The 12,463-nt window shown below is 43.5% G+C and overlaps 1 protein-coding gene across 1 annotated transcript in view; it reads right to left on the reverse strand.

The window, feature by feature from the left end:
- Nucleotides 1-12,463, reverse strand: part of SLC28A3 (solute carrier family 28 member 3) — a 93,310-nt gene that overhangs the window by 78,548 nt on the left and 2,299 nt on the right. Inside the window, exon 2 of the mRNA XM_006022301.3 lies at nucleotides 878-1,359. Within this exon, the coding sequence (XP_006022363.1) occupies nucleotides 878-943 (66 nt within the window). The 5' untranslated portion in view covers nucleotides 944-1,359. The remainder of the gene's footprint in view (nucleotides 1-877; nucleotides 1,360-12,463) is intronic.

The following is a 12,463-nucleotide window of genomic DNA, read 5'->3' on the forward strand; positions in this document are numbered from 1 at the left end:
CATTCGAGTCTTGTATTCTGGATGCTCACTATCTACGAAGAGCTGGATGCCTAACTTGAATTGATTGGATTACATATATAGCACCCCACAGAGAGTCCTCCCTGCTGATCTGCCTTGCTGAGCTTAGCACCAGGTGGGTTTGTAGAGACTAGGCTTTGTGAGAAGGGGGTGGGCATGGAATCATTTTCTCACAGGCCACAGAGCAGTTTCAGAGCCATTATCCCTCCCATTCCTGTTGGAAGGGACTGACAAAGTGCAGTGGCTCTATCTGGTGGCGACTCCCCACACCCTTCAGAATAGAGTGGCAGTTACAAATTGCCCATAATAAAAAAAAGGTATTTGCTCCTAGCAACTACTCAGGACTGCCTCTCATAGGGTACGTTTAGCTCTTTTATAACACGTTTAGGTTTGAGTTTAACATTTTCATCCCATTCCTCCTGTGAGTATGCCTATGATGAGCAATTCCACAGGATTCTGCTACAGCCAAAGCAGGAAGTATAAAATAACAAGCCTACTGAAAACACAGCAATAGCAGCTGAATATAAATTTAGCCTGAGATGCTCAGCACACACAAGATAATGGGGAAAAGTAAGAGTGGTAAGATCCATGAGCACATGCTATACTGTGAAGTTAGAGACTTTCGAGATATACCAGGATGCTGGGAGCCTTGCATATAAAGGTGCCAAATGTGTTGATACCTTTACTTAAGTCTTGTCCTTTGGCAGGATTTCTCTACAGGTGTGCAGTATGTTGCAACTTAGTTGTTGTATGGGCAGAGCAAGAGGAGTTCTCCCTCTGCTAAGATACTAAAAAAGATCTGCTTATTTTCTAACATTCCCACCCCACCCCTCCACGCCGCAATACATCTGAGGCTTACCTGAAAGGCAAAGTTGTCAATTCCATCTGCTTCAGAAAGCCCTATCTTGTTTTCCTTCAGCTCCATGTGTGTGGCTTGGACCGGAGTGCTTTAGCTGGCTGAGCCACGGGGCAGCTGCGGCAGCCTTTAGTTAATCCATTTACAGTATCTGTGTCTATTATTTGAAGTTTACCTGGTTGTAACCACTCCCTTGTAGCTCTTATGTCATTCATGGCTCCACCTTCTAGCTGTCTAGAAACACTCCCTTACAAAAAAAGCCAGAGGAAGAAGAATTCCAAAGCCCATTACAATGAAAATGGAGGATTCCTGCAGGCAACAAGAGGGAAATGGTTGAGTGATCCAACAGGAAAGTATGTCTTTTTGCATTCGTTCTCTCACCGGAAGAAAGTGTGCAGTGCATGAAAGTACGCAGTGATTTTGCTTGAGGTACACAGCAGTCCTCCTCATCCGGAGCTTTGAGAGACATCTTCTGTGGGGCTTTTCTAAACATGTCAATCCAAATATAGGAAAAAAAAGTCACAACTGAGTTACATTGAAATGAATGACTAATAAAAAATATTCAGAAGAAGCAGAGATCAGCAATATTTCAAGCTTGATTTAAAAAAAAAACAACCAATCAATCGAATCAACATGAGGCCATGTGAAGCAATCATTGTGTAATTGCACATCTTGTTACCTGTGTTGTTAATGCATTTACACTGACAAACTGATACCTGTGCATGCAAGTATCCAGTTAAACAATTTGTTTACTATAGCTTCTGTAGCTGAATTAACCCCTCAATATAAATTCATCTCATTTTTCTAAATTTCCTGTAGGGCACAGTCCTAGTTTCACTTATACTGAAGTTTTACCACTATCACTTCTTTGAAAATAGCAGGAAGTACCTCTGATTTATACCAGCCTGAGATTACAATTTGGCCTATAATGCTAGTTCTCAAAATATCACAGGGTTGTAGGATGCTCAGCTCCTTTGAAAAAATCAGGCATACCTATTTAGTGCTTAAATTGGTGGGATTTGGTGTTTTTAGCTTTCATGTTGAATGGAAAAGACAGAGCAGCTTATAAAACAGGAGAACAAAACAATTTAAAAGGCAACTGGAGTATCAACACAAAACAACCCCCCCCCCACCCAAATGATTGTCTGTTAAATGCCTGCCCAAATAGGAAGATGTCCAGGCTCAAGAGGGAAGGAATTCCAGAGCTGAAGAGCAACTGCTGATAACGACCTGCCAAATGTTTTCAGGAAGCAGACAAAACATTGATCACACGAAGCATACAGGACAAGTTTGATGTTTAAGAGACAACATCCGCTCCGCCCCCAAAACACTGCTTTATATATAGTAGAGGTCAGGCACTTATATAATATTGCATGATTGTTTGCATAAGTGTTACTGCTATATAGGACAAATTGTGGCCTGAATTGACCTCAGTAAGGGCCACAGTAAATTGAGCACTGAAGAATGATAATGATTTCTAAAATGAAAGGACTGATATTTGGCAGGCAAGGTTCTTTGGCTAGGTGTGATATTTTTTATTAGATCAACTAAGTAGTTGGAAAAAAGTTCTTTGCAAGCTTTTGGGCACATTTTTTTGTTTTCATTTTTAAGCCCTACCCTTTAAAATCTGCATTTTTATCTGTTACAGTTTGCCTTGTAAATGGAACAATTGTTTTTAGCCATCTGAATGAAAGCCCATATTTGCGATGTATGTACTATCAAGGAATAAAGAACAGACCGTGTAACAAAACACTGCTGTATGTTGACATAATTGCTAGGCCAATGGCTGCCTTCTTATCTGCCTTTCTCCTCCATAAAAAGAGACTATGATGTACATAAATACCCAAATACTTCCAGAGGGGACAAACTAAAAGAAGAAATCTGACAAGTCACTGTGCACTCTAATATCACTGATGCTAAGATCTTTTTCCTGAATACTAGGGTTAAGCTGAAAGGAACTTTTATGGTGGCAATTATTTGCTGCTGTTGTCTCATCCTCCAACAGCTTCTCTTAAATTTCTTTGGGGAACCTCAAACCTTTTCTGACACTTGCCAATTGCCTAATCAGGGACACCGGAAAATGCCAACTGATAGAAACCTGCTAGATGTGTTCATGTTCTTAATGAAAAAAATCTCATTTCTGGATGGTATTTTCTTCTAGTACTAGCAAACCCATGAATCTCTCTCTCTCTTTCTTAGGTGTGAAATCACCTAGTCCCACTTCTTTTTTCAATGAACAAGGGCCCACATTAAACAAAACACACATGTACAACATTTCTGGGAAGTTTTGATGGCAATGTCAGCCAAGAGACCAAGAACTAAATCATTATGTGTACTTATGCATCTCCAACTGATTTCCTTTCACAGGTCAGCTTAAATCCTTATGACAAACTGTGGATGGGGTATGACAGTGACAGAAGCTTTTCTCCTCCACATCCACTGCATCTACCAAAGTGTCATCCATTGAAACTGTTTTGAAACTGGGGTGAATAGCTTAATTAATCTGGCACGTCTCCACCCTGAAACCAAGTCTCTCTCAGTCTGCTGTGACAAGTCTGCCACCTGATTTGCAGGCCAAGTCATCCATATCAAAGAGGGCTTGGGGAGACTGCACAAAAATACCTAAGAAGCTTGGTCTTGTCCGGTTTATGTGGATCATTTGAAATTGTTGTGACCCACCAATGTGGAAGACATGCTGGGGGAGAGGAAGCTGATGAGTGTGATCAGTTGTGAACTGGACCTATGCTTATCAAGCCAGCTGGGAGAGACTGGGGCTACTGCTGCTGGGGGTTATCAGTGCCTTTCTCAGGGAGGAAAGGGTGCTGGGCATTCTTAAGTCTGTGACTGTCTGACTCCTACTCAAGAAACCATTGTTTGATGCTGACTCTTCAGGTAGTTATCACCTTGTCTCCAACCTCCTGTCTTGGGGAAGATCACTGAACACAGGGTAACCCAATAGCTCCAGGGATCAGATTCCTAGACCCTCCTCAGTCTGGTTTTCATCCTGGATATGGTCTAGAGATTGTGTTTATAGTTATAGTTGATGATCTTTACCTGGACGTCAACAAGGGAAATTGCGTCCTGCTGATTTTACTAGATCTTTCAGCAAGCCATGAGGTGCTGATAAAGTGCTTACAGGACATGGTGGGTACTCCTGGGGCCACTCTAAATTGGTTCTGCTCTTTCCTAGCAGGGAGGTCCAAGATGATGGTGATGGGTGAGTGCTTGTCAACTCCTTGGGACCTTTCCTGTTGGATCCCCCAGGGGTCCATCTTGTTGCCACTCCAGTTCAACATGTATATGAGGTCTCTGGGTGAGACTGTACAGAGATACCATCCATATGCTGATGACACACAGTTCTACCTTTTCCCTCTGACCTTGGCCGTACAGCCTGTCCTTTCCCAGTGCTTGGCTACAGTTGGGATTTGGAGGCAGGTGAACCAATTGAAATGGAATCCAGATAAGACAGAGGTGATGACAGTGGGCAGACAGCTTGCTTTGTGTGAGGTAGGACTGTTTGGTAAACCTATTATTGATGGGGTTCAGATTCCCCTTGTCACTTAGGTTTTCAACCTTGGAGTGCTCCTGGATCCTCTACTACATATCTGGGTCTTCAGCTAGCAGCAGTGGCTGGGAGTGCCTATTATCTGGTGAAAAGGCTGTGACCTTTTCTTTCAGATTCAGATCTGTTCACCGTCATCTATGCCTTCCTCACCTCGAGGGTAAACTAATTCAGTGTGCTCTACATGGAGCTCTCCTTGAAGACTATGCAGCAGTTGCAGCTGGTACAGAATTCAATGGCCCAGCTTCTTATAGGGATGAGTGGCCAGCAGCATATGACTCCATATGAGTCTGCATTGGCTCCCAGTAGCTTTCCAGGTAAAATTCAAGATGCTGGTTTAAGCCCTACCTAAGGGACAGATTCTCTTATGATCAGGGACCTACCAACATCACGGTGGAAGTTTGCAGTGCTATGGCAACTTTAATCTTGCTCTTTTTGCCATGTACCTCTCCTCCCCCTCCCTGCCACTGAGTGGCTGAGAGGCAATTAATTCTGCAGTTTTCGCCCTCACTGCCAGGGAAGGGGGACCCAGCAAAGACAGTGAGATTAAAGGTGCTGCTGAGCCATGAACATTCACCATTATTTAGGTCCATTGCGATCCCCAAGGTCAGCCAATACGCTGAGTCTGCTTGCTGAAAACATATGGTGGGTCATTATCAGCAGATGCTCTTCAGCTCTGGAACTCCTTCCCTCCCAAGAGCCACTACAGCTCACTACAGCCACAAACAGTGGCATGGGGGGACAATGCAGGAGAGCATGATGAAACAGAAAAAGTGATATCTGGAGCCCTCTCTGTACACCAGCATTCCCTATGAGGACAGATTACAGGAACATTATCCCCAAGGAGGACACTGCTTGGATCCTTTTAATTCTATCAGAATAAAGTATTTGCCAATGTTGCTAGAGAAAAAAAAAATCACCCCAGACAGTCACCGGAGGGTGCATTAAAGCATGTGATGCGAGAAGAATGAACTTCAAGGATTCCCGGTAGCCTTTTGTGCCCAAAATTATTATAATTTTTGGATCATTCATAGAAGCAGGAAAAAAAATAAATGACTTGATTATGTCTATGAGAGCAAATAATATTGATCAAGTTGTTCTTTGATGGTATTGTCTTATGTCTTTCATTGGAAATATTTCCTTTTTTTCCCCCCTTTCAAATCCACTAAACTGTATCATAATTTGTTTCTTTCATAAGCACTGAACTGATCTACATGAAAGTATTACAACTCTTTACTTGCAATATGAATTTAAGTTCTTTAGAAAAAGTGTACTTTGCACCCAAATGCTAATTTTAATGAATTTCAAAAGCTTCTAGGAACAAATTCTAATGGGCAAAATTGAAGGAAGTTGCTTCAGGGAGCAAAGAGAGATAAGCAACTACTGGGAAATTCAAACATTTCCCAAAAGACAGGTCACAGAAAGAAGACCCAGGATGAGAAATGTACTGAGGCGGGACCGTTCACACCATTTAAATGCTGGGGCCTGACCACCAGTAAATCGTCATGGAAAATGTTTGCTTTGCATGTATTGGGTTGTAGAGAAGACAACTCCAAAAAGTTATTAGTACCAAACAAACCTTGCTTTAGTAAGTCAATTAATCTGTACAATACATGAAAGCAAAACCTAGATACATTCCTCAGGAACAGTTCCAGAAAACGTGTGACCCAAAGAAATGAATACTTAAAAGGACAGCTGTTGACAAATGCTCCAGCTGATCACAGTTGTCAGATAAGAGGAGTTGTCACCAAAGACCAGATCAAAAGGTCACATGGTCAGTGTAACCATTTGAATGGATACGTGTTTGTTCTTTTCAGTGGCTAAAACAACCCCTAGGCATTTGGGGAATTTCTTGAATGTGACTAGCTCTGACTCCTCTCACTCTGTTCCCAGATTTCCAACATTTCATTAATTTTTTTAACAGAATACAGTCGAAGAATTGTATCAACATGCTTCATGAATGCTATAATATATGACTAGGCATATACGCAGGATGGTGTTTTGTTTGATTATGAAAGTGATTTACTGCTTAGCAAGAGGAAACTCATCCCTTTCGCAAACGGCCAGCACAATGCCCAAGCACCGCTTAAACCCTCAAGATACGACATAAATAGTAGTTTAGGGGTATATGCAACTTGTGCTGGTTCCCTGCAGAACAAGGGAGTTTCCCCCTAAACCAATAGTTTCTTTTATAAAAACAATAAAACTATTTAATGACACTTCGCAGGAAGATGAAGGCTCTAACATGACTAAATATCCTCACACATATGTTCCTTGTATGAGTTATTAGCACTTGCACTTGATTTGACTGAACAGCGTACTTTCCTTCTGAAGCGCTTTTAAAATAGAATTGATGTAGTCATAAATAGCTAATTCAGACTCAATGCAACATAATCTCAGGCTACGCCCCCTGGATAATGCTGACATGCAGCGTCCTCAGTGCAAAGAGTAAATGTTTCACTTGAGGTTAAGTATTTGCAAAGTAAGCTATTGCTTTAGCCCAAGAGGAAGAAACTGGAAGAACCAGAAAATCCTGAGAACAGCTAGATGCTAGTCTGTCAGGAACAGATGTACAGGTATAGAAGTTCCCGGGTAAATCCCTTCTATATTATCATTTCCTTGATGCTATTAACAATACACTCTTGTGTTAGGAACTGTACAAATGCACAGAAGCTAAACAAGCAAGAGAGCCATCTAGAGCCCATAAGGTATGTACACAATGCAGTGCCATGCAGAGATACTGGAGTGAGTTCTAAACAGTGTACAGATATAGTGACCTGAGCTAGCATTTTAGTACAGTGAATTAACCTGGGCAATGCTCCACCCTGCTTCAGCTATCCTGCTTCCAGTATCCAAGGCATCTTGGATAGGCTGGTATCTCCGCAACGATACTACATCAAGCCATGCAGACACATCCTCAGTTACCTGTAGCCCAATTCCAAGTCCAGTGGAGCTAGCAGGAGATTTGCAGCCAAATTCAATGAAGTAGATAAAGTGCATTTTTTAGCAACTATGATGGTCTCTCCACTGTTATGTAGACAGACGGTATTGTGCCTGTCTCTTCTTTTGTATAGCATCACTTAGATAAACTGTGTCTTCAAGGTAACAGATGACTAGATTGTGCTTCAGTCGTATGTATCCGAGCACGGCATAGGGCCTCCTTATCCTGAACTTTCTTGTTCAGCCTTGCCAGGTCTCATGTCTGGATGCAGAATAATTCAGGAGAGCACCCTGAGAGCAAGGAGGTGCTGAGGATTAGAGAGTGTGCTCCATTCTTCACACTCGCTAGCTAGAGTAGCTGATGAGGCTTACAGGTGGAAAGGGAATGGCACCCTTTCAAGGGCTGCAACAATTTCATCCCCTCCCTCTGCCCCCCACCCTTTCCCCATGCTGCAGAACAAGAGGGCGGGAATTATGAATTAATCTGGGCAGAGATTAAAGGGTCATTTAACTAATCAATTTTTTTTTAATACATGATTTACCCAGGAAGAGCCACAGAATCATTAGCACTGAATTACACACTCTCAAATGCCACCATGTGCACAACAGCATAGCAAAATCCTTCCTTAGATATGTTACAAGACAGGTTGCATGCCTTTAAAGCAGATTAGGCAAATACTGTAGTTCGAACTGGCAGACAGTAACAGCATACTTCCAGTAAGGAATATGCATCAACGATCAAGTACTCAAGCACTAAATCTGTGATGCAACTATCCCATTAACAAAGATTTTGGCTAAATGCCTCCTCAGTGAGCTCTCTTAGCTGTACCAGAAAAAAAATGGTATCTCTGTGGTAGACGTAAACCCATAGCTGAGCAATGCTTGACTCCATTTGAAAAGGACCTTTCTATACAGCTGGATTTAGAGTTAGATAAAAAAAACCCAAGAAAAAAAAAAAACAACCCAAAAAAACCTTACAAAAGCCTTACAAAAAAACCCGAACAAACCCAAGAAAACCTTACAAAAGCCCTACTTTTAGTCTGAGGAAAGTTCCTTCCCAGCTGCTATAATTGCTAAGTACTTGTTCTCAAGTCAATTTCTGCCTTCCACATAGTACATTTAAATTCCAGAATATATTTTAGTAAGTACTGACCTCTTACAGCATGTATATTTATATACATATTGACTGACTCTGAGGACAAGAGCAATAAAATATTATTATCAGGGGAGAAAAATAGTTCCTCAGGTTGTGAAATACTGTACAGAGGGAGGACAATATACATATTTAAGATGAAGTGATAGGTCTTATGGTTTTTTTACTGCCATTATCTGGTGAGACTCTTGGCATTAATGCCCCTGTGAGTGGATGCAATGGAGTTTGTGGGCTCAATCCCTCCCTGTATTGGAACATGAGTACAGAGAGGTAGACAACTGCATTAGTCTGAATCAGTCTCTAAGGTGGCAACCTGTCCTGCCTTAAGCATGTGACCAATATACCTTAGGAGGGGAAAGGGGACAAAGATGACTTAACATCCCCTAGATCTTGAGATTGGTTCTGGGCTACTTTGGCCCCCAGAATTTTTTTGAGCAGCTATGTTCATCTATCTGGCACAAGGCAGTGCCACGCTGAAACATGCCACACCTACTCCACGCGTGCTAGCTCCTGAACTGGAAGCAGCATGGATACACTGCTGCACACATGTTCCTCTCAGGGTAAGTCTATACTGCTTAGTTATGATGCCAGGAAGGGCTGTATTGGCATGTGCTGTGCCCGTTATATCTGCGGGGCCTTTGTCTGGTGCTTGCATATATGCCAACAAGCTATGGGTATCAGCTAAGACATTTCTGATTCAGGAAATTGTGTGTGTGGAGTACATGCGTTACATCTCAGCACAGAACAGCTTGGGATTGTAACCAAACAGTCTAGACACACCCTTAGGGTTCAGCGGAGGCAGAGCAAGTTAACACCTGCAAAGAGTCATTATAAAGCAGCTACACAAGTTCAGCTTTGAGAACTAAAAAATGTCCAGAGCAGGCACAGCCCACCTCAGCACAATACTGAGCCATATAGATACACTTTACTGTGAACCTAGCAGCCAAGGCCCCCAGGCTGTCATTCGGCCAGCTGGAGGAAAACAGCAATTGCTGCTTTTGCAAGACCTTCTCTTTCAAGAAGCTTTCCTATGGACATTATAATATTTTTTAACTAATATTTTTAAACTGTCTAAACAGGTAAAATACACACACCCACCCCTTCCTCAAGGCAAGTAGCTAACAATAGAAGAAAAGAAGGAACACCACACATGTTATAGATTGCTCCATGCTGGTCTGACCTACCTGGAAAGTACTTAGGTCAGCGGTTCTCAACTGGGATGCTTCAGCAGGGGTGCCACCACCACCGCAACCAGGTAAGAGTCCCATATGCATTTTGTGCACAGCCAGATGTAAGTCCCAGTCCACTCTTCCTGCTTCTTTCCCTTCAGACTTTTCTCAAAAGTAGAGGTGCACAGGACAGTTTGACCTGTTTTTGGGAGACACCTAGCAGGGACAGACTGAAAAGGGCTGTGGCAAGAGCCCTCAGCCATTCCCAATCTGGCTGTGCACAAGGAATGCGAGGCACTTTTACGTGAGGGTGGCAGTACCTGCTTGAGAACCAGGTAAGTTGAGGCAACACCAAACGTGCGTCTCAACTGGGGATGCTGCCAAATTCAGAACATTTATGGAGGGGTGGCCTGACTCCAAAAAGTTTGAAAACTACTAAAATTTAGGTATTCTGGAAATGGATGAGACAAAACCCTAAGCCAGTGCTGTTCAACTGTTGGCCTGCAGGAACATGCAGCTCCCAGGCTCCCAGTCACCTGCTGTTGCCCTTATCACTCCTTTATCACTCCAGCAGCTGCTGGGGGCTCGAGGGTCCCTCTCCCTCCTACAGCTTCTACTGCACGTCCCTGCCCCAGGGGCTGGGGCGGTGCAGCATGGCATACATAGCACAGTGTGGAGTGCTGGGGTAGGCAGGGACTCAGGAGCACTGTATGGCGTGATGCAGGGGGGGAGCCCACAGATGGACAGCCAAAGGCAAGGCAGGTGCTATGTGTGGTACAGTAGAGGGAGGAGGACCTGCCACGCACGCAACGCAGCCAGGGGGAAGCACCCATCTATGTGCGGTGTAGCAGGGGGGTGGAGACCCCACATGCACATGTTTAGCAGCCTGGGGACCTCTGGCCCCTGCTGGTGCAGGTGGCATCACAATGTGTGGGCCCCAATCTTCTGCGCAGCTTTGTGCTCTATTTTGTGCTCCCTGTCTGCTCTCCTACTCTGCTTTCTGCTCCCTGCTCTAACTGCTGTTGCTGTGCTGCCTGTCCCTTTCCTGATCTGCCACATAACACATGGAAGCAGGCTGTGGCACATGTGCCGCTGGTTGATCACCCTATGTTAGACAGTGCTCAGCAATTCCTTTAAAAATTCATGCACATTGGCCTGCATTAAAACTTAGCACGGGCTAAATGCGGATAAGTGACATAAGACCTCTTGGAAGAAGAGGAAGAGGAAAAACTGAAATCAAAACCCTCATATAGCTCATTTCTGAATCTAAATCCTAGGTTCTGTGCACAGTGCATTGCATCTGGCAAGACTAAGACACCATTTAGAACAAGTGCTTAGTTGAGAAACTGAATTATTTACCAGGAGGCAGAATAAAAGTAAAGAAATCACTAAAAAGCCTGCTAGAAAGATAACCATGTAGGTGAACAGGATGTTCTTTTAAACATGAACTCTGGTACAGAACATAACGTAACAACAGAAGTGATGTGCCAGAAAGCTAGCAAATGCTGCTTAGCATAATCAGAAACTTATTTCATATGGAGGTCACTAAGTAAATACAACTGTCCTTGTCTCCTTCAAGGAAAATATAATCTACCACTGAATTCCTCTCTCAACCCACTGTTAGCTTTGGACTTTCCTGAGGTGAACAAAGTCTCTATTGACACACTCCCAAGCTACTAGTTTACAACTCATGCAGGAGTCATCTACCTGGGAAAGCTGATTCTTCAGATCATATGTAGGCACCCATAACTAAGAAGCTAAAATTCATAATGCATCTTTGTTCCTGACTTGCTAGCTAACTCCTCCAGGGGCAGCTCTAATTATTCATGATGGATTATTCATTTTACACAGCTTTACACTTAAGTACTTAAACATATTTCAAAATTCCAGTGGAAGCAAATTATCTCCCAAAGCTGCCTAAACTAGCTGTAGACAAGATTAATTGTTAGTCAACATTGAACTGTAATGGATAGGAATCACATTACAGCTGTACTAGTGATTGATGTAAAAAAAAAAAAAAAAAAAGTGTATTCTAGTTCATTTATTTTTCACCTCCAACCCCACAGAAACAAACTCTAAGCAATTATTTGGTTCTAATGCACTGGAGTAATAACCTGGAGGGTTTGGGCCAAATTCTGCTTTCAACTCCACTGGTATAAACCTAGAGGCATATCACTAAAACAATACATTTGCTGTCCATTTACTCTGGTGTCAATTGCTGATTTTAGTCTGTGCCTGTGTGCACTAGGGTGGCCATCATAGTCCAGCTGTCCTCTGTCCTCCATTGATACGAAACCCAACGCCTTTATGCCCTCTATTTTTCTCCCGAAAAAAGAGGGCATAAAGGCATCGGGTTTCGTATCAATGGAGGACAGAGGACAAAGTAGCAGAAAACTGGAATGTCCTCTATGATGGACACCCTAGTGTAAACAAGCATGCTCTGTTCCAGTTAGGAATGCAACTTAGGGGCGCATCCAGACGAGCCCACACGTGCTTCTTGTAACATCTCAAATCCCTATGGAGCGTCTCTATGGTTAGCCCTCACCCTAGTGCTGAAGCGTGCCAGCAGCAGGGAGATGGACCCAGGCTTCACTGCCAGTAAGTAAGGGGTTGAGGGGCTGGAGGAGGGGACCATGGGGGGGACCTCTGCTGGCCTTGCCCACTCCCCCAGCCCCCTGATCCCTTCCCCGCCCGGCCCCAGCCTCCCCAAGCCTGCCTGCCGCGAGCCCCCCCAATCCTTTCCCTGTGCAGACCCCCCCCCCCCG

Source organism: Alligator sinensis, unplaced genomic scaffold (genome assembly GCF_000455745.1).
Source record: "Alligator sinensis unplaced genomic scaffold, ASM45574v1 scaffold226_1, whole genome shotgun sequence".
Taxonomy (NCBI): Eukaryota; Metazoa; Chordata; order Crocodylia; family Alligatoridae; genus Alligator; species Alligator sinensis.